The sequence below is a fragment of the Protopterus annectens genome, chromosome 6.part0 (genome assembly GCF_019279795.1).
Source record: "Protopterus annectens isolate FY-2018-M chromosome 6.part0, PAN1.0, whole genome shotgun sequence".
NCBI lineage: Eukaryota > Metazoa > Chordata > Ceratodontiformes > Protopteridae > Protopterus > Protopterus annectens.
The window spans coordinates 1,553,315,842-1,553,339,589 of NC_056737.1; the positions used below are offsets into that span (position 1 = coordinate 1,553,315,842).

A 23,748-nucleotide genomic window follows, 5' to 3' on the forward strand; every position below is an offset into this window, starting at 1 on the left:
GACTTTTCCTGGTACCCAGAAAAGACAAATCTTGGCATCCAATTTTGGACTTACCTACTCTAAACACATTTCTGGACATTCGAAAATTCAAGATGCTGTCTCTTCAAAAGTTACTTCCTATGCTAGGCAAAGATGCCTGGTTGGTAACTCTAGACTTACCTGCATATGCCAATCAGAGAATCATGCAGAAGATACCTCCGCTTCAAAGCAGGCTACTTGCATTACCAGTTCTCTGCAATGCCCTTTGGCTTATCTACTGCACCCAGGGCTTTCACAAAATGCCTGGCTCCAGTAATTGCATTTTGCAGGCAAAGAAATATTCAAATATATCCTTACCTGGATGATTGTCTAATTCAGGCAGAAAACAAGGACATTCTTCTAAAACATCTGGCATTTGTGAAAAGGGTTCTAACTTGTCTAGGGTACACCATAAACAAAAATAAATCACAAGTGGTACCCTCTCAAAAAATTACATTCCTGGGTGCAAGCTTGAATACAACTGCCCAGATTACTTACTTAACACCAGAAAAGCAAATTCATTTGGTGACTTACTTCAAACAGGTGGCCACAAAAACCCTGCTATCTGCAAGACAAGTTCTGCAAGCCTTGGGGTTCATGGCCTCCTGCATTCTTCTAATTCCATATGCAAGACTGCATATGAGGAAACTTCAGTGGTACTTAAGTTTATGGAGTCAACATTATCACAGCCTACAAACAATGATTTCTATCATACCTTGCCTGCAGCTAGAGTTCCTGTGATGGACAGAGGCTTGCCACCAAAACAGGGGGGCTGCTATTCACCCCTGCCGCCCAAACCCTAACTACAGACGCATTAGACTATGCTTGGGGGGGGGCTCATCTGGCAGGGAAGTGCATTCAGGGCAGATGGAGCCCAAATCAAATGCACTTTCATATCAATCAAAAAGAGATGCTAGCTATACAGAATGCACTAACAGCCTTCAAGGACTACCTTCTTCCAGGACAACTAATGATAAAGACAGACCACACCACAGTCATGTGGTACATAAACAAGCAGGGGGGTACACACTCCTACCCCCTTTGCAGACTAGCCATGGCACTGTGGAACACAGCTTTGACCTATCAAATACAGCTACAAGCTCAGTTCCTGCCAGGAAAACTGAATACCCTGGCAGACAAACTAAGCAGAAACCTCATGGACCCACACAAATGGAAACTGGAACCACGGATTTTCAACATGTTGACATGCAAATGGGGGAGTCCGGACATAGTTCTGGGGTGAGGCAAAAGATCTATCAGTTGGACAAATTCTGCACAAGAACACATCACAGAAAAGCCTGTAAAGTGGATGCTCTATCATTCAGCTGGAAAAACCTATCAGTGTGTGCTTTTCCCCCTCTGCCTCTGCTCTCCAAAGTTCTACTAAAAGTCAAACAGGACAAACCAAAAATTATTTTGATTGCCTCAGATCGGCCCTACCAACACTGGTACCCGCTCCTGCGCAATGTGTCACACCTTCCTCCGTGGCATCTGCCTCAGACACCCTAATTACTGTCTCAGCAGAACAACCAAATTCTGCACACTCTGCTCCAAACTTTGAATCTTGCAGCGTGGCTAATCACCTAAATTCACCCTTGGCATCCCTCAGCAAGCCTGTGATGGATGTCATTTTGGAGGCTAGAAGGCCTAGTACTAGAAAATCTTATGCTGACAAATGGAAAAGATTCTGTGCCTGGAATTCACAAGGGATGAGCACAGCAGTGCCCAATATTCCTCAGATTTTACAATACTTAACTGAGATGCTTCATAAGGGCCTGTCTTTTTCTTCCATAAAAATCCATGCCTCAGCCATTTCAGCTCAGTACAACACAGAACCTCCCCTCTTCTCTTATCCTCTGGTAAAACAGTATCTCAGAGTGGCCAAAAACTTAAGACCACCCAGGAGAGCTCCTACTCCTGCCTGGAACCTCAATTTGGTATTGGAAAAACTCACTCTCCTTCCTTTCGAGCCAGCTGCTACTGTAGACTTAAAGTTTCTCTCCTGGAAAACAGCTTTCCTCTTAGCAAACACATCAGCTAGAAGGATTTCAGAATTACAGGCCCTTATGGCAGTGGAGCCTTTCATTATTTTTCATGCAGACAGGGTGGCCCTCAGGACCAATCCATCCTTCATGCCTAAGGAGATGTCCAGTGTGGCTCTTAATCAGACTATTCATTTGCCAACTTTCTTTCCCAGTCCACAGAACAAGGGGGAATGGATTCTGCATTCATTGGATGTACACAGACAACTTAGATGTTATTTAAACAGGACGAAATCTATCAGAAACTCTGACCAGCTTCTGGTGGCATTTGCTACAGGGGCAGAGGGAAAGACTATTTCAAAGCAGACTATTTCCAAATGGATAAGCCATTGTATTCACTTTTGCTATATGCACCATGGTAAAACTAATCCCCCAGAGGATCAGATCTCATTCCACCAGGGCTGCAGCTACTGCTACAGCCTTTCTCAGGGGTGTCCGTACTAGAGACATTCTTGAAGCTGCTACCTGTATCTCAGTTCATACGTTTACCAAGCATTATCATTTATCTTTAGTCTCTTAATCCAGAGCTGGCTTTGCCACTGCTGTCCTGCAGGCTAGTCCAAGTGATGTATAAATCCATCCTCCCAACCATAGCTTTGGGATTCTACTCAAATGTAATGACTGCAACAGTGAAACACGAAGAACATAGTACAGTTGTGTACACTTACCATAAATGTAGATGTTCGAGTGTATTCACTGTTGCAGTCCAGGTTACCCTCCCTCCAGCCCCCTGTGTTTCTCTTACTATACCTCTGCTCTCCTTTACTGTGCTTAAAAGCCTTTTTGGTGTATTTGCTTTTGTTTGGAGGTATATTTTTGTGTTTTTAATTACGTAAATATTTGGCTCCCCTTTTGGGGGGCACCTGACATCTGGGGCAAGGAAAACTGATGTAATGGCGTCGGCTGCATGTTTTATACCCCTGATGACCTGACGTCATGGAAGAAGGAACAGACACAGGACCCAAGACTTTGTTAATCAGGCCAACTGAGGGCAACCTGCCAGCAGATTACCCAAATGTAATGACTGCAACAGTGAATACACTCTAACATCTACATTTATGGTAAGTGTACACAACTGTACTTTTCTACCACCATTTAACATTGACATACCCATTTCCCCTGCTAAGAGGACATGTAGTTTGCAAGGAGAAATGGCTACTCTTTTTTTTTTTTTTCCTTGCTCTTCTAACTATCTACTGGATCTTAAACTAAAACTGCAGTTGTAGAAGCCCCTTAAATAAAGGTAATACATTATGAACCCATCTTTGTGTATTCATTAAGGTGTAGGCATTTCTGAGTGGCCAAAGTGGTAAGTATTTTTTTGTTTCTCACAAGACTGAATAGGTAGGAAATGGCTGAAACTTGTACTGCTCTTCATTATTACACTAAGCATGATGATGTAGATCTACACAGCATTCAACAAGCTCAAAGTATTCAGATACATCTTTTTCTTGGCATCTGCAAATCTCAAAAGGTGAATTGCAGCTCTGTGAAAACAGTAACCTTTCTGGATAGTCTTTGTGTAAATGAAAACTGCTGCACGTGATCTTTAAAGCTAAACCATGTTTTATTTATTTAACCTTTTTTGACCAGGTTAGTCTTGCTAGGCTAATAGCCTATTTTCAGGGGGGGGGGGACCCCAAGGTGGTGTTTATACTACTAGGAGAAATTTGGTTAAGGCATCCAGGAACTTCCCCTATTCGATGCAGCACTTGTAGTGCATGTGGCTAACATGTGCGAACATCTGTTCCAGTCCTAGTGCACTGGCAGCTGGGAGAATGGTACACAAACATGGAGGGCACTCAAAAGGGATATGAGGCAAATGCCATCTTCATGTTGGTTGATGAGAAGGAAGAAAAAGAGATAGTGAAGGAGATGAAAGAAGAAAAGAGTGCATTGAGGATGTGGAAGATTTGTTCCAAAGGACGTTATTTGAGGATTCGAGAAGTTTGAGATAAAGAAATTGTAATTACAGCTCTTGATTTGGGAGGGCTGTGGGATGAGATATTGAAAGACTTAATTGAACAGACTGAGCCATGCACAGGGAGAGAATTATCGTGGGATGACATGGAAAGAGTACATCAGGAGGAAGGAAAGAAAATGCAGAAAAGATCATTTGCAGAGGTTGTTGGTGAGCAAAAATAAGTTAGAAGGGAGAAGATGTTCGAGGAGGTAGAAATGAGAAAGTTTGTTGCAAGGATTCAGGGTAAGGAAGAGTTGGAAAAGGACAGGTATAAAGTTTGGGACAAAATTGTACCCTTGGCTATAAGGACACGAGGTTAGAGCTTTAATTTTAATAAAAAATGTACTTTTTGTGACATTTTTTGAGAGGACTGAAGTGTTAGAAATTTTCTTAGCTAATTATGAAAAGAAAAAAGAAAGTTATCCGTGGAATAAGTATGTCCAGATGTTTTTTTCTGAGACAAGTAAAAAAGTGAATATACAGTTCATAACTGAAACCTAAAGAGAAATTGTTAAGAAATACTTATTCAGGAATTATTATAATGAAGTAAAATATATTTCTAAAAATATAGATAGTAGAGGACTATGGATAGGGTCATGGGACTGTAATGTGATTTTAAAAATGAAAAATGGCAAACTGATGCACATTCTGAGTGTGATAAATATTGATAGTAATAGGGCTGTGATTAATTACTGGAGACAACCTGAAACATTTTTTTTGGGGAAGGAGAGACACTTTGTAAATAATTGTGAAAAAAAAGATGTTATTCATGTTATTGTGAAAAAAAAAGATGTTATTCGTGTTATTTGTGTGAGGAAACCGGTCATAAAGCTAAAATTGTGAAAAAGTGTGATTTAAATGTAAGCAGACAGGACATGTATAGCTTGATTGTGAGAAAGAAAAGACACCAGAGAGTGATACCCATTAGAGAGAACAATTACAGCAAGAGGAAGTACAAGAAGAGATAAAAATAATGAACCAAATAAAGAAGAAGTGGTTAATATTCAAGAAGTAGATGAGGAAAGAGGTAGTGGGGCATAAGTTAGTGATGGAGAATAAATAATTTGGAAAAATGGTTAAAAAGAAAAATTCACTTGGTAAAAGGGTCAATCACAGAAAAAGAAAATTTCAAGATGTAGGACTGAAAGTTAAAAAGAAAGGGAATGGATAAAAAGTACTACAAGTTAAAGAGAGAGAAATAATCCTAGGATCTTATCTATTAATTTTAATAGTATAAAAAACATGATAAGAAGGATCATTATCATAGGGTGGTGTGAGATGTATGAGGTGGATTTAATAGTACTGGAAGATTATTAAGTAAAGAAGACAGAGAATAGACAAACATTATGGATGGGAAGTATAAATAGAATTTGGGAATGAAAAATGTTCAGGAATTGCTGTATTATATAGGAAAGGATTACATATATTAGATTATACCTTGATTAAATTTGGAAAGATTAGTATCTGTTTATTTTAGGTGGGAAAGAAAACTGAATAGGTTAATAGCAGTACATGCATATGTGATATACAAAGAAAGGGAAAATTATTTCAAAGAATATTGGATTATGTTATGGTGAATATGGATATAATAATAATGGAAGACTTTAATTGTGATATAAAACAAATGAAAACAGGTAAAATATTGTGAGAAATTAAATGTGGAGATTTAAATCTATGGAATTTAGATAAAAATACATATCAAAGAGGTAAATTAAAAATGGGGATAAATTATTTCTTGATATCAAGGACTATGCACAAAGTAATAGAAGACACAGTGGAAACAGGTTTTTCTGACCATTTAGCAATATGGACTGAGACAGATGAAAACAAATAATATATTAAAATAGAAGGAATTGAGAGAGTTAATGAAAAGTTATGGAATGAAAAAGATAAAGAAATTATAATAAGGCTTTAGAAAGATCATGTAACATTGAGAGATTTAAAAAAAAAAACTGTTCGGAATGGTGGATAGTATTTCAAGAAAATTTTAATATGGGAACAGAGTAAAAGACAAAAAAAGAAAAAAGGTGTATAGAGAAATGCAAAAAAAAAATCTTATGGAGCCTTGATGGGAATGAAACAGAATGTTATAGAAAAGGTGAAATATATTAGAAAAATCAAGAGAAAATTAAATCAAGGAAAAAAGCTGTGTCAACATATTTAAGTAAAAGAGTAAAGGGAACACAGTGGTATAATGAGAGAGATGAAATAAGTAGAAAAAGTTGAAAGAAAGCGGACAAATATAATGAACACAGTGGTAAGGTATATGAAAGGGATGCCAAGAAAGAAAAATGAGAGAACAGTATTAAGTAAAGCCATTTACAGAAGAAATAAACAAACAGATAGAAAAACAAGCTACAATAGAATTTCATAAGATTATAAAGGAGGGAGATAAATGTGAATTCAGCAGCTAGACTACATGGCATAGAATGTTTAATGTTAAAGTTAATACAATGACAAAAAGTAATGTTGATAAAAAGATTTAATGAATGGTTAAATCATATTTTTAATTATGAAGAAACGTGGAAAGGAGTTTTGAGATTTATTTGGAAGAAAGGGGGAAATGAATGAAATTAAAAATTGGAGACCAGTAATATTGAGTAATCGTGATTATAAGCTTCTTATGAAAATATTACAAAGAAGGTTATTAAATAAATTGAATTATATAATATACAAGAAGGAATTTATGGAGTGAAAGGAAGAAATAGCCTAGAATTATTAGTGGTAATTAGAGAAACAGTAGATGATGTAAAAAAAAAAAGCAAAAATGAAATTAAATAAGTAGTAGCTGATATTGATAAAGCATTTGATTCAGTAGAACATGACATTATGGCAAATAGAAAAATATAACTGTAGTATAAAAATGAAATTTATGGATCAGTGTATGACAATACAAATATTAAAATATTAATAAATGGTTTAGGAAGGATAGAGACATAAAACAAAGATTTTCAGTGAGTAGTATTTTGTTCACAGTGGTAATGAATAGTGTGATAAAAGGAGTTAATGAGGGAATGGAAAACAGTAGATATGTACAGGAAATGGGAGTGATATATCCTGTTATTATGACTTATGCAGATGATATTTTAATAGACAAAAAAGAGAAGAAATGAAAAATGTAACTATGAAGATGAAAAGCTGAGAGAAGGTGAATTAAACATCATTAAAGAAAAATATAAGGGCTTTGGAGATGAGATAAATTTTCTTTTCCAGGTTTTATTCCTTCTGTCAGTATTAGGAATTGATTTTGGAGAAAAAATATATAAAAGAACAATAAGAGAAAGTACTGGGAGATTTAAAAGGATGTAGTGCTATGTGGGGTAGGTATAAATTGTCCTTTAATAAAAAAGTACATTTGATAAATCCTAACATGTATAAGAAAATTGTCAAATATAGCTAGTGTTTATATGATACCAAAAGAGATAGAGAAAATGTTTATTGAAATTATGTTTGTTTATTTGGGGATGTAGATTATATCCAGAGAAAGAAAATGATTGTATATGGAAAAGGAGAAAGAGGGTTTGGGTTTAATAAATCCAATAGTATCCTGAACTTCATTGAATTTGTGTAGATTTTTGGTATGGCATTTTGTTATGCATAAATGGAAAATAATCTAAGTTAGTTACAAGTATATTTAAGGAAAAATGTAAAAGAGAATGGGATGCAATTAAAACAAAAGATAGAGAATGGAGAAATGAAGATATAAGAATGTATCAAGAAAAATTAATGAAATTAAAGACAGAATGAATAGAAGAAAATAGGAAAATGTGGTATAAAAATATAATATTGTAAAATTATTGTGTGAATTCATGGAGACATTTAATGGAAGAAAAGCTAAAAGCTATAAAACAAAGAAATGAAAGGTGTAAGAAAAATATTGAATATAAAGATTTCTTATGGAGACTGTGAGTTAATAAGTTGCCAGTGAAGGGAAACAACCGTATAAAAAATACATAAGAGAATGCGTCTTTATTGTGGAGAGTTAGAAATAACATGTTTTTTGACATGTAAAAAAGAAAAAAAAATATGGGGAAAAACTAATAGAGTACAAAATTGTTGAATTATTTCATGATTATAATTTGATAAACATGGAGATGATTGAATATGTTTTTATGGAAGATATGGTAAAGAATATTGGTGGATTAGACACTCTAAATTAGCTGTATAGGCCTAGCCACCTGGTGCTGTAAACCTTAGCTTGAGATGATTGTCACTGCTGAAGTGATACCCTGATCTCATGTGCAAAATGGCAAAAGGGATTGAGAAATAGATGGATGCATCTTAAAAATCTGTTAATAGTTTAGATAAAACATATTTCCTAGTATATGGATAATTTGGAATGAAAGACTGAATTAAATGATGTTCAATGGAAAAAGGGTTTTACTGAATGTAATAAGGATAATTAAGTGTTAATTATGGAAAAAAGTGTGTGTTTGTGTCTGTGTAAAAAAAACAAAAATATATATATATATATATATGTGTGTGTGTGTGTATAAAGAGATGTTTAGAAATGAAGGGAAAGTTTTGTGTAATGAAAATGTATTTCCTTGTAAATTTGTAAATAGTTGTACAATACAAATAAAGAACCCATACTCATTACCACACTTGCGGTTCGTAAGTCCAACAAGCGTGTGCTTGTGTATATTCTGTTCCCAGCACAGTAGAGGCTGGGGAACTGGGGAAATGATGCAGCATGATGGACAGAGAGTAAGAAGCTGAGGTGAATGCTAGTTCCGGAGAAGAATGCAAGACTGAAGCAGAGAAGATATCAGAAGAGGTTATGCTGGATTCAGTGGATTTATTTCAGAAAGAGCTGTTTTTGAAGGAAAATGAGTGAGCGCAAGTTGGAGTCATGGTTACAACCCTCTAGTCAGGAGGGTTGCAGGATTGTTTACTGGTTAATTTGCTAGAGGAAAGTGAACCGTAGAGTGGAAACAATTTATTGTAGGGAGAAACCATGGAAAAGATTTAAAAAGAAAAGGCAGAAGAAATACATAGTCATTTGCAGAAGTAATGAAGAAGAGAAAAGACAGAATGTAAGAACTGAGGAATTGGGGGAAAAAAGAAGTTTGTAGAATGTATAAAAAATAAAGAAGAGAAGGAGTTGTACAGGTATGAAATGTGGGACATTATGAGTAAAAAAAGGGATGTGTTGTGGCATTTTCTTTTAAACTGCTACAAGACTAGAGACTTTTTTTGGGGAACTTATGAAAAAAAAGATATGTATCCATGGAATGAGTATAGTAAGACGTATAGTGAAACACAAAAGAAAGTAAAAATTCAGTTTCAAACAGAGACTGGACAGAAAGACTGTTAAACATTTATTGCAGAATTTTTGTAAATAAGTTAAAAACATTTCAAAAGTACTGGTTAACAGGGGATTATGAACTGGGGTTTGGGGCTGTAATATTGAAAATAAAAAAGTGGCAAAATGTTTCACAGTCCTAGTATGATTAATGCAGAAGGAAACAGAGCTGTTGTATGATATTCAGCCAACCAAAACATTTTTTTTGTGGATAAGGTCATTTTGTGGGCAATTGTGATAAAAAGAAATGTTTTGTATGTGGGGTCTATGGTCACAATGCAAAACATATGTGAAATGGAATGATATAAATGTAAACAGACAGGGCATTTATTGGCAGATTATAAAAAGGAACAAGATTAAAAATTATGTGTAGAAGGAAATGCAATTGACAATGAAAAGAGTATGGAATCAAAATCACAAGAAGATGAACAGACTGAGTATGTAACAAAGTTTAATGATGCAATACGTGACTCTGAAACAAAAGAAAGGAAATATGGTAAATTAGAATTTGAGGCAAACATTACTGGTGAGGGGGATATTGATTGGAAAGTAGTTAAAAAGAAAAATTCTGTTGGAAAAAGAGTGAAAGATATGAAAAGAAAATTTCAAGGTTTAGAATTAAAAGCCCAAAAGAAAGGAAATGGATAAAATTAATAATTTCATATAGACTAAGAAGAAGCGGCGCAAATGATCTTAGAATTCTAGAAGTTAATGTGAATAGTATACAAAGTTTAGTAAGAAGGATTGGGTTACTGGAATGGTGTAATAAATGTGAAGTAGATATTATAATATTAGAAAATGTTAGAGGTTTAACAAAGGAAGAATGATTACAAACAGAAAACTTATGGACAGCTGGTATAATTTGTGAAAACCAATTGTTGGTTTTAATGAAATAAAAAAAAAAAATACAACAACAATACAACAGTTCTTTCTCTCCACATCTAGCCAACTCATATCGTAGCCCTATCTTATACAAATTCTTTCAAAAAAAGCCATCCTTTTATAGTATAATTTTAAAAATGAATGAATTAAATTTGAATAAAATGTAATTGGTTAATAATGTAATTATAGTAAAAATAACATAGAGAAACAATATAAAAAGAAACATCTAAAAGAAAGAGTAAAAACACTAAAAAAATATTTAAGAGTCCCAAAAGGTGGTGTCCGTCCACTAACCTTAAATAAAACATAACTTTCATTTTCATTTTCTAGTTTTGATTTGATAAACACTAAATATAAATAAAGATTAATCAACAGTAAGTTGTTTCACAATATTTAACAGAAAAAAAAAAATTGTTAAAAAAAAAAAAACAGATAAAAAAAAAGAAAAACACAGCACATAAAAGGCTTAAATTATAACAATATACATATACTAAAAAAATATATATATATATATATATATTATGGATTATGAATTAGTGTAGTGTGTAATACTTCCACGATCCATCCACATCAGTAATGTCTTGAATAAATTATAATTCTATTTCTTTTATTTTTGTTTAAATAAATAAATAAATGTTAATAAATATATAAATATATATGTATAAGTCCATTCTTCACTCACTGTTTTTTCCCAATAATAATAATCAATAAAAAGTTAAAATGGTCATAGATCAAACGCTATAATATTAAACATAAAAAAAATTTTAATAAATCATACTTAAAAAAAAATATTTTTTAATTTAAGTACACTAAATAGAAAACAGAATCATTGATGCCAATATTTGCCATGCAGCTTCTTGTTTTTTTCACTGACATAGAATTGTTTGGACAACATAGCAACATAGTGCTAGCAACATTGAATTACAATTACCGCGGGTCCGGACATCTGATTTGTTTTTCCAAAATTCAAGTTAGCAACGAAGGGGCCAAACGTATGGCATTCATGTATTGACACAAACTGGGATGTGCTTCACATTGACCTTTAAAACCTTTTAAAATTGTCACTACTGGTAAAAAAATCTTTTCAGATTTCACCTCTACTTTATGTGATCTTAGGATATGTGCCCACCACTTCCGATACACTCCATTGTTACAAATAACACTATTCCAAATTTCATGAAAATAATACTCATAATTTTCAGGGATGTTTCATTATAAGGTAATATGAAGGTGTCCTGTCTAGACTTATCAAACCATTTTCATCTTAAATATAGGCAAACACTGTTAACTTTGATTAATCTTTTATATTATTTAGTGTTTATCAATAGTTTACTAGAAAATGAAAGTTATGTTTTATTTAAGGTTCACAGTATTTGGAACTTGGTAGAAGAGACTTGTTCAGGAATAGCAATATTATATAATACAGCAATTTCAATATTAAACTTTATTTAAGTTAGATTAGGTCATTTACTCATAGCATATTTAAGATGGTAAAATATTGTAATATAATATAATATAAAACATTATAGCAGTATATGCATATATTTCAGGTTCAGGTGCCTAGGCAGCTAGATATTTCCCTGTGATACATTTGACTGGGGACACATGGCTGAAGTGACCGTCAGCTGCAGAGAAATATGGCTATTTGCAAATTCCCTGTGGACAAAGAGAAGCATACACTGCCATGCTCACAGTTTTAATAACCAAATGCATGGAGGCAGATGTAGTAATGAGTGTTGTGCTCAGTGTACAGTACATACTTGTGTAACTACAATATGTAGAAGTGTGCTACAGCATAGAGGAAATCTGCAGGGTACTGTAGTCACATTTATGCTGCAGTAGGCATTTTAGGTAATGTTTCCTAGACATTGTGAAATGGGGTAGTGGTCCACACACACCGATTATAAAGGCACTGCCTATTGTTCACTGCATTTTTACTGCCACTGACATGCCCTCTGGCCAGCCTGCTGCTGATGCCTGCAATATTGCCTGCTGTCTCATGTTCCCTTGGGAACCATGGACATTGTTTTTCCCCTGTGCATTTGGATATTGAAGTTGTGGGCATGATAACACATTCTTGTCTTTGCCCACAGGGAATTTGCAAACTGCCATATTTCTCTGCAGCTGTCACTTCAGCCATATGTCCCCAGTCAAATGTACCACAAGGAAATGTGTCGTTGCCTAGGTGGCTGAACCCATTTCTCAGTTGTTTAAGAAACCCTCCTTTTTTTTTCGTTTTAAATAAAAACAGATGACAAGTGATGTACCATATCAGTTAATTGAGAGATGTAGCTGTAAGTGTTATTTTTTTGGGACACGTATCTTAAAATCATTTTTTTGTTTCTTCTTTCTAGCATCAGTTCAAGGATTTGTTTCTTTTATTCTTTTAAGAGTAGGGGCCATCCATTCCATTTCTTCTGGGATAGACACTATGTTGTTATTTTTGATGAATATAGTAGCTTCTTCTAATTCATTAAGGGTTCTCATCTCACTGGCAAAAAGTATTTTTATCTTGGCTGGCCAGCTGTGCTTTATTGTTGTTTTGTTTCGACAGATTTATTATTGGCCAGACTGTTTTTAATCATTGTCAAACCTTATCAGGCTTTGATTGTATTTTAAGGGTGATTTTCTCCAAGCAGATTTTAATATTAGTTCCTTGTCTAGAAATGAAAGAAATGTTATAACTATGCATCTAGGTGGGGTATTTGTTGAGTTAGAAGCAGGTTTCCTCAGCGCCCTTTCAATTCCAAATGAAAGTCTCTCTTTCAAGTCTAAAAATTCAGGAATCCAGGTTAAGAATGAAATAATGTCTTCTCCTTCAGTTTTTTTCACGCAGACCAAGTCATCTGTTTTGTTAAGCAGCCATGTATTCTGTTTAAGCAGAAATTCTTTTTGGAATTCTTCCTCTTTTGAGTCTCCCTTCAGTGTCATTTAGAGAAGTCTCTATATTTGTTATTTTTGTATGGTGTTGCTGTAATAGATCCTTATGGGTATCAGTCTGTTTTTGAGAATTTAATTTGAGGTTTTCTAAGTAATTTTTAAAGCCATCCATCTTCAAAGATAGCTCCTGTAAGGTTGATGTCATCAATTGCAGTTCATTTTTCAATGCAGCTTCTGGATGAGAATTCCTTGAGTTGTTCATATTCAGTAATTCAATATATCTCCAAGTTACATGACAGGAAATTTTTTGTGCATCTCCACCAAAATTGATATTTATGTAGTTTAGTAGTTTATCTATAGATTTCTGATGTTTTAAACTTGAAAATAATAAAATGTTCCTACATTATTATATTAGTTTATAGAGCTCTCAAAATTCACTGCTTTCAGTTGGCCATCTAGGCTCCACCCGCTTACCCAGAATTCTGACAAAGTTGCTGCCTCCAGGGAATTTTTAAAGTCTGCCAACTCATTACACTCCCAAAGAATATGCTCCCAATTACCACATTCCTCCTCATCACACCTCCAACATTTGCAATCTACCTGAGGAAAAATTCTTTGGGAGTCTGCTTGGGGTGTAAAAATATGTATGCAAACACTTCCAAACAAAGACCCTAAATCTTCTTGACTTTTGTTGCACATTTGGGAGCCATACATATATCTTCACATTGTTTCTGTATTAATTGCATGTCCGATCTGTTATCCAAATCCTTTCTAACTTCCCCTGAATGATTTCCATAGTTAGCATGCAATATTTTATATGCCCTACTAATTAACCCCTTTTTAACATCAGTTTCCATTCTGTATTCAGAAGTTAATGTATGTTGTTGCTGGGACCATAAAATTTCAGGTGCCATTGTAACTTCCTCATGTGGAATCTTGCAAAAGGTATGTTGAATATCATTGATGCCATGAGACCCAGAATCCTGTGGAATTTCCTTGCTGAAATAGAAGTCTGAGTAGAAAATCTCAATAATTTACTTAAATATAGATCTGTTTTTCCTATGGAAGAAAAGCTGTTTGAACTGAAGTGCCCAGCAGACACCCCAGAAATATAATCCTGTGAGAAGGATCTGATTCTTTGTAGGAGATTGCTTTACCAAGTGAGTGATTTCTCAAACTTTGAAAAAGACTCTGCAAAGATAAGCAAGTCATCTAAATAAGGAAAATGTGAATACTTTGCAGTCTGCAGTAAGGTATCACAAGAGCTAGATACTTTGGGTTATCCACTGCTCCAAAGTTGTTTACAAACATAAGGCGGAGAACTGATAATTTGATCAGACCACAAAAAAACGTAATAAATGCATGCAATCTGAATCTATAAGAATGTGATTATATTCTTATTTTATATCCAATGCCAATAGGAAAGTGAAATGGGAGTATGTGGTAACAAGTTGTAAAGTGACAACATTTTGAACCTGGGAGCCATCACAAACTGGTTCAGAAAGGAAAGGTCTAGAACTGGTCCCTGAGATTCTTCTTTCTTTGTCACCAGAAACATCCTCGAATAAAATCATTCTAATTGGGGGGAAGGGACAGCTTCTATCACTCCCTGAGCTAGCATATTCTGGATGGCAGGACGGAAAACAAGAGTTGGGTCTGGCAGATGAGGAGTAAGTCCCTGAAAAGGAAGGAGAGACTCCCATTGCAATCTAGAGCCTTGGTGGATTACTCTCTTGGCCCATCTGTGGTGAAACAATCTTTTGCCAAATAGATAAATGGAGGTTCAAACTTTCTGTAAGGATTAAAGGACTGCCAGGGTGGGAGTGGGGAGGAAAGTCCCTCATATAGTCATTCAGACTTAGTAGACTGTCTTTTAATTTTGGGGTATTCCTGCTTTATATTTGGACCCTCCCTTCCTCTGCTTTTTAAACTTATGCTTACCAGCAGATTACTGGGACTGTTTATTTTGCTTTTCGTTGAAAATAGACAAGGGAACATGGAATCCCTTGGTAAGCTTTGCAGAAGGAGGGCTGAAAAATCATGATAGATCCCTTGAATTAGCTTCCCTGTGCATCCCACTTTTTAATGATCTGTGCAGCAGATGTTCCAAAATTTAGTTCTGTATTTAAAGGAGAATCCATAATTTATTTTTGTCATCCTGTGGGAGGTTCTGTGAACACAGCAAGGCAAACCTCCCCATAGCAGTTCCAGTCACAGCAGCCCTGGAAGTGGCATCAGTAGTCATGTGCACATTTTAAATCATGGGTAATGACTTCAGAGGCAGTAGACCCCAAATTACACAAAAATGTTTTTTAAAAAGCAACAGATGCCAAAACATTCCTCACATTCTCACAGGTGACCAGGATAAACCTCAGTATATGAGCCTGACTGTTAAGAATTCTGAAAATAAGTGTTGCAGAAGCATACACTTCTCTCCAAACCTATCAAAAGACTTCCTATCCTTATCAGAAGGTGAGGGACTAGTATTAACAAAATGCTTAACTGTAGCTGGGTTTACTAAAGGTATAGGTGATGGCTCAGGTGTGGGTTTAATGTATAAAAATTTAAAAGACTGAGGAGCCTTATATAATCAATCTGCTTTTTGGGGGAACAGCAGACTGACATTCAGGGAAGTTGCAGTCTGCTACAAAGACATCCTCCAAGCCAAAATGAGTAGGAGGAATAGATTCAGGAAATCCCATTTATAATAAATCATAACATTTTCTGAGGGACAGAGAATTGTCACTGTTTTCCCACTGAAACAATTGATTCATTCTTGAAATAGTCTCAGTGAAAGAGAATCCTAAACAGAACTGTCCAAAGTCTCACTATCCTAAGAATCCGAATCAGAAATCTGTGGCTATATTACATCATTTATCCTTTCACACTCCTTTTGAGGTTCAAACTTTTGAATCTCTTCAGGAATAGAAGACTACATTTTTCTTTTAACAGAGCCAGCCATATAAGAAAGGTCAAGATCATGCACTAAACCTTGAGCTAAGTCTCGTAAATTACTCTTGTCTGGTGTCAGTGAGACAGGAGAGACATGTTCAGTCTTTGTTTCTTTTTGACAGGAATTCCTGAAGAAACATACCCAGAATTGCTACTCATCTCCCTAGGCATGGGCATAGCTTTCTGGCTAAGCAGAGAGACGTTCCCTGCTACTTCTCCCAGTACTGACAAGACTCTCTCCCCTTCCAGACAAGGGCACGCCAGCAGCCCCAGAGGACATGCCTAAACCCCCAGTCCATGAAGGTCACAGGGATTACACTAGCAGGACCCAAGAACAAAAAGAGATCTGAGAAACCAGCTTTGGTCCCAGCAGAGTAAACCACCTGTAGCGGAGTCAAAGTATCAACTTGCTGTGATGGCAAAGGCTGCTTAACAATCTATTTATTTTTGTGGCGGATGAAGGTACAGCTGAGGAGCCGGTAGGTTGATTCATGATTAAGCCAAAAAAGGTACCTGATTTGTGAGAAAGCTTAGCAGCAATAGCTGTGTGTAATTTGTAAAAAAATAAAAAACTTTAAACACTTACCCCAGTCCTAGAAAGTAAAACAATATCAGTTTCTCCACAGAAAATGCAGTTTTACTAAATTTTAACAACTTTTTACCACAAAAATAAAAAAGTGATACCCCATTTAAAAGTGAACAAAAGTCACATGATTGTCAATAAATACACATTCCTAGCAAAAATATAAATATTTTACAGAAAAAGTAAGTTTTCGATCACAAAAAATAAAGTTAAGGTTTTTCTCCCAAAGGGAACTTATCTACCCGGCAATGGAACAGTGTTAGCTGACCGTCAATCCTGGACAGCCCACAAAGGAGTATTCTCTTTGATGGTAGGAAGACTCTGAAGGGCTTAGCACCCAGATCTGACTTTTAATCAGCACACCTCAAGCTGACTAATGGTTTAGATGCATGGAAGGCCCCTGAAGCTTTAGAAGCTGTCTGTTATGTTCTTGGATGGACATAATCCATATAGCTTAGACTACTGCAGCAGTGATCAGATGAACAACATCAATGGTTATGGATTTAGATTGTGAATTGCAAGCAATTAAAATTATTCTATTTCCATTAGTAATGTACTCCAGTGAAGCTTTCAGCCTCTTCCAGGTGAAAATTGCTTAATATTACTAAAGAAAAGAATCCTCTAAAGAAGTTTTCCTCAGGTGGATAGCAAATGTTGGAGGTGTGTCGGGCAAGAAAGAGGTAGCTGAGGACATATTTTTTGGAAGTGTAATGAGCTGGTAGACTTTTGGGACTCCCTGCAGACCGCACTGTTGGAGATGCTGGGTGAGCAGATTGGACTGACTGGTGAGATTTTTTTTTTTTAGTTATGCTACAGAATCGGAATTGCCTAGATATAGTAAAGCCTTGCTTAGTATAATAATGGTGGCTGACAAAAGAAACAATTGCTAGAAAATGGAAATCAAAGTCTAGATCAACTTTACTAGAAGTAGTAAATGTAGTGACAGAGATAAAACAACTAGAATTGGGATTTTTAGAAAAGGGAAGGAGCAAACTACATAGGAAAAAATGGGAATTGTGGGAACAATATATGCAGAGCAGGAACAAGGTTTATGTGATGTAAACTGTTTACAACTAAAATTATATCATTTTGTAAGTTTTTCATTTATATAAATGTAAGATTGCCTTTGTCATATGTGTAAATTTAATAACAATGTTTGAAAAAAAAATGAAAAGGAAAGAATCCTCTAATTTATCTGTGACAGTAAGCATGACAGTATGCCCTGAGGAAAAAAAGGAGAATGCCAACACAGTTGGTAGGTAGGTTGATAGTTTCAGATATACAGGATTATCATAAAGCAACTCAGTTAAAGTGGTGGTGCCAGTTCCAATATGAGAAATATAATTCAAGATGGAAGGAAGTTGTGCTTAACTAGATAGGTGTCCCACATTACTGAGAGAAACTGACATTTTAGGCTTTTTGGGACAAAGAAGATAATACTGAAACCTTTCTAGGTAGGGTGAAGAATGCAGCCCAATATATTGTAATGAGAAGTGAAATCAGGAATTCCATCAATCTATCCATCCGTCCATTCACAACCCCTTTTCCCATTTTTGCACATGGGGTCCGGGTGTCAGTTCAACAGTGACTATCATCTACAGCCAAGTTTCACACCACCCGGTGGCTAGCCATGCCATGGCTGGTCTTCAATACCAAACACTTGCGCGCCCACTCACACCTGTGGCCAATTTAGAGTGTTCAGTCCACCTACTGCAGGTCTTTGGAATGTGGGAGCAATCCGGAGGTAACCCACTCGAACACAGGGAGGACATGCAGACTTCTCAGAGAAGGCACCCCAGAGAAGAATTAAACTGAAGAACCTCTTGATGTGAGGTGACAATATTATCCACTGCACCAGTGTGCTGCCCTGCTAAATCAGGAATTAGCATCAGGAAATCTCATTCATAGGGTTTGATCCTTAAGACAAGAGGAAGAGCAGTGTAGCAACAAAATGGTAGAGAAAAATAGTAATTTGAGGTTTAAAGAGCAGGGGACAGGATTAGATTCTGTGGATTCCAGACAAGACTCTCATAAATTATTATCAACAGTATTCTAGTAGGTCAGTCATCTCAGTTGGTGGAGTTCCTGAGTGAACCCAAGGCTCATACAGTATATTTGAAAGGACTGATAATTAGTGGACACAAATTATACCAGGAGACATACAGAGATGTATCTGAAAGGATTAAGTAAAAACATGTAAAGAAATTGCTGAGTGAGGGAATAATTTTGGAAACACAGGAAGAGATGCGTGCTACTCCCCGATATGCAACCAAATCTGGGGGATTTAGAACTTTCACTTGAAAATACTTACATAGGTATTTTACCCCCTAAATATATTGAGAAAAATGGTATAAAGCATAAGTGAGATTTGTTGGGGACATGGAGGGGCAAAAAGGGATCTAGGAACATGTCATCTTTCAGTGTAATGAACTGGGACCTTTTAGAATAGGAGATGTTTGATTAAAAAACAAAAAAGATTTAATGAGAGCTGTTTGTAGTGCATCATGACAGAGATGGACTTAGCAAATGATAAATTAAAACTCTTTCTTTTAATGTTGATTTTAATAATAGCAAGTAAACCTCCTCAAAAATAGAATTTGAGCTCTATGTTCAAGATTTGCATGCCATCTAGGAAGAAATATCAGAGATGGAAAACAACAGCATATAAGGTAACTCTCATCAAACATAACATAAATAAGTGTCGTCCATGGCTGCACTTTACAGGAGGTAAATAGGATGCCATGGGAACCAATGTATCAGTGGACAGCTTAACAAAAGAGTGGCATATTACTGGAAGAGCTGTACAGATTGAGTTGTAATCCATCCTTAGCATTGACACTTATGCAATGTACATTGTTTTGGTTATATTTATATTTAAATGTTGCTTATTTCTTGTTTGGAAATGTTTAAGTTGTTGATTTGAATTTTGTTTAATCCAAAATTTGTAATCCATTCAGAACAGTTATAGCTGTCATCTACATTAAATGTTTTTTTTATATGGACACCTGTTAATATTCTTGAAACTCTCTATACTCACTACTTAGACAAATGTATATGATGGTCTTTTTCCCAATGGATTGATATTTTCTTGAATTGCTTTGCTTAAAATGTCCTGTGCTGTGCATATGTGATTACAAACTATTCAGTCTGTATCTGAGATTTTGATACATTTATTACAAGTCATTTATAAGCTACATTGTTATTTTATTGTTTCTGTGCTAGCATTTTTAATACTTAGTATTCAATCCTTTTAACAGCAGTAAAATATTTTTAAAAATCAAATGACATATATGCTTGTCCATGTACTTTTTTCAGATTTTCCTTGAAACATCCGTTGTGGTGAACTCCTCTTTATTCACCGAAGAGCAACTGCAGGAAATGTACAAACGTATACATGTAAATACATCATTGAAATTACATGGTACAGTGGTAAGAGGAGAATATGAAGACATTGTGCAGTTTCATCAGTATCTTGAAGAGCTGTTGTCGGATAATAAACATTTCACAGAAAACAGTGTTAGTGAAATTTATGATGACACTGTACTAGAGAAAAGTATAAATGTTCCACGGGCCCAGTGTGAATATATTTTAAATACAAATAAGAAAGAAATTGAAAATATAGAAAAAAACTTCAATGTAAAGATAAAACTACATGTGCTTTCGGCTCTTGAGTGCTCAGTTGCTTTTATACCTGTAGATGAGCAAGGCTGTGAATTCAAGGCAAAGAAATATTTTACTGACTGTATAAGAAAAATAGCATTTTATTTGTCTCAGGAAATTATTCCTTTAGGTAGTGAACCTGAAGCCTATGAAGAAATGCTTAAGACCGCAAAACAAGAGTTTGGTAAAGTTTTCTTCAAAACAGAAGGAAATAAATTAGTTTTGCAAGGGCCTAAAGAAGAAATTGAACATGCAAAGAGGTATGTAGTAGAAGAAATGCAACTGTGTCAGAAAAGACAAGGTGCCAGACATAGAAAGAGAAACACTGAATTAAAAGAAGAGGAAGATACCATAATTTTGTACGACCATTTTAAGATTCTTCAAAATGTATTTTCTAAGGAAATTAAAGCACTTGGACAAAAATTTGATGTATCATGTGAATTCACTCCATCTGTATCATCACCTAACTATATGAAAGTGTTTTTCAAGCCCTTGTGTTTGAATAGAAACTTTACCACACATGCACGTCAATATTTTATTGATCTTTACCAGAAATTTGCAACAAGCATTACTGAGACAACTCTCAAAGTTCCTGATGATCAGGGAAAGAAATTACGACAAGTATTTGATGAACTAAAAAACAAAAACCCACATGTCATATTTAGGGAGAAAAATGGGGCTTTTAGCCTTTTGGGTCTGTCCCACCATGTGATGTCTGCTAAAATGCATGTAATGAGTTATATTGAACATGCTGCAGATGTTGGCACAACTAGTAGTCTGAATGGAGAGGGCAGTGATAGATTACTGATGGAAATTGATGGTTCATCTTCCAAACAGTTTCAACAAGCAGCAGGAGCAATGGAACATGAGACTGAAAACCGCTGCCCCATTTGTTTAGACAGCATTTTTAGGAAAAAAACACTCAAATGTAAACATGAATTTTGTGATGAGTGCATCAACCAAGCCTTGAATGTCAAGCCAGTCTGCCCAATATGCAATGCATCTTATGGCATGATCAAAGGTAATCAGCCTGAAGGGAATATGACCTCGTCTGTGATTTCTTATCCTCTTCCTGGATATCAGTGTGGAACTATTCAGATTCTCTATCAGTTTAACGGTGGCATACAAAAGGTAAGAATCACAGTAAATGTGGTGATACTTTTAAATTCAGTAGTATGCATCTATTACTAAATAAATTATGTTGGCAGTGCTGTCATTTAGCCTTACACACACACACACACACACACACACACACACACACACACACACACACACACACTGTTTAACTCTATAGCATCTATTTGGTGTAGAATGTCATGGCTGTAGCAGCCTACTTACATCCTTGTGTTTCACAGCATTTTTTGAAAAAAAACATTTTACAAACATTAGATAAACAAAGGTAAATATTTTGCAAACAGTAAAAGTTATTAAAACTGTATAAATAGCAATATTATCAGTAAGAAGTGTCCTTTACATCAGTAGTGTCTCCAGCATATTGTTATGAAAATATGAACATAGTATGAAAATATGAATAAATGGCAAAAGTGATTAATTCCTGTTCTGTGGGACATCTTGCATTAACAGTCTGAGTATCATTTTGTTAATTATCCCTTGCCCTTTCTAATATTACCCATTATTAGCTGGTAAATCACTTAGTTAAGGAAGCCAGACCTGAAAAGGCCACTGTAGGCTTGACTGGTTGCAATGCAGATATTTTGTCAGTCTCATATGGTTAATCATCATACTTGCTAGTACTCAGGGAGAAGAATATCTATTAATACTTAGAAAAATGTGCAGTATTAAGAATCAGATCAGAGTTTTAAAAGCTCTTATTATGCACTTAAAGCTGCTGGATTTCTCACTGCTGCACTCATTTTCTGATTCAGAGGTATATAAATTTATGGTTAAAGAAAACAGTCTGGAAGTAAACATCGTGGGCATGCTACAGTCTACATCCATTTAAATTAAAGAAGAAAATTTTGTGCAGCTTCTATAACAGGATCGACTGTACTTCTGTTTGTGGTTATCCAGACTGCTAACTTTTTGTAAGTGGAAATTTCTACAAGTGAAGAAAATAGAAATCATTGTCATTTTGCTGTGGATCCATTATAAAAACTGCAGACATACACTTGCATAATATTCTGGGAAAATCAGGAAATCATAAAACATTTTTTGCAGGACTCTCCCCTGCATTCTCCAATTGTGGGGAATTTCACTTCCTCAATTAACTGTACAGATGCATAGTATCAGGGAAAGGAGAAAATGCTCATACAATTACAATTTGACAGTAGAGTCAAAACAGTGTTCAAGTACTCCAAGAGCTGCTTGTTTGGGGAAGCTGCCTCAGACATCACTATTTTTATGAAAATCTACATCTACATTTGAACTGATGTAGATTCCCTTTAGTCATATGTATTGTTTGAATTTCCCCTTTTATGTTTTAGCCTTAGGATCTTACCAGCTGACTCATTTTTCTGACCACACCACAATTGGCTATCCCACAATTGCTTGCTACTAACTGACCACACCTATATGTAGGGGAATGTTTCTTCTTCTAGAGAATGTAATCTTAATAGCTTTTGCCAAGATGCATGTAATTTTGTGATCCAAGATAATAACATCAAAGACCACATCCCTTAAGAACAAAACTGGAAATGAAGCATCAGTAAAAAGTAATGTCATCGAATGGCACATAGTTGAAAACTGGCTATTGAAAATTAAGTTACTGATTTAATTCCCTATTGACACAATTGCTAATTAAAATGCTGTATGTAGCGTTCCTTATGTGCATTAGAAGTGAAATGCCAGTTACCAATGGATATTTTGATCACAAATTTAACATATCATATGGTTGAATTCATATTTTTTATACCAGTGTTAAAAACTCATCATTGCTCTACTGCATAGGAATGCTGCTCATGTCCATGGATGCCGGAACCATAAAGTGAGGGGGAGGGAGCACCCCCCCACACACTTTTACAGGACCGTCTTGTCTAGCCCCCGTGGCAGAACAAAACTCTATGGTGGTGGTGTCTTTAAAGGAGAACAACGGGATTCTGTTCAGAAATGCTCAACATTTCTGCACTTTTTGTCCCCATTTTCCGATCCTGTTAAAATCGACTAACAATGCAGCATTTTGAAACTGTTGTTAATCCAAATGTTTTACAGGGAAAGTACTGAGCCTTACCCGTACTGTGCCAAAACTTGCTGTAGTCTCCAAATTGCTGACATCAGGACTGCAGTAAACTATTTGTACTTGGCTTGATGTTCCCTCCTCCCAAACTGACATCGCACTGCTCAATTTGCACTCTAAAGGAAAAATGCATAGATACTCCCATTTTTCATGTCCGTGCTCATTTGTCCTTCCCATGCCTCTCCTTGAAGTGTGGAACAACTTTTGTATGCTAGTGTTGCCTGCAGTGTGTTTCTCATTGTTGGACGTTCACATACTTGCTTTTGCTCT

At 35.6% G+C, this 23,748-nt stretch overlaps 1 protein-coding gene across 1 annotated transcript in view; it reads left to right on the forward strand.

Annotated features, from left to right (window-relative positions):
* Positions 1-23,748, forward strand: part of DTX3L (deltex E3 ubiquitin ligase 3L) — a 727,283-nt gene that overhangs the window by 264,385 nt on the left and 439,150 nt on the right. The window contains exon 3 of the mRNA XM_044075006.1: positions 19,941-21,416. Coding sequence (XP_043930941.1) covers positions 19,941-21,416 — 1,476 coding nt within the window. The remainder of the gene's footprint in view (positions 1-19,940; positions 21,417-23,748) is intronic.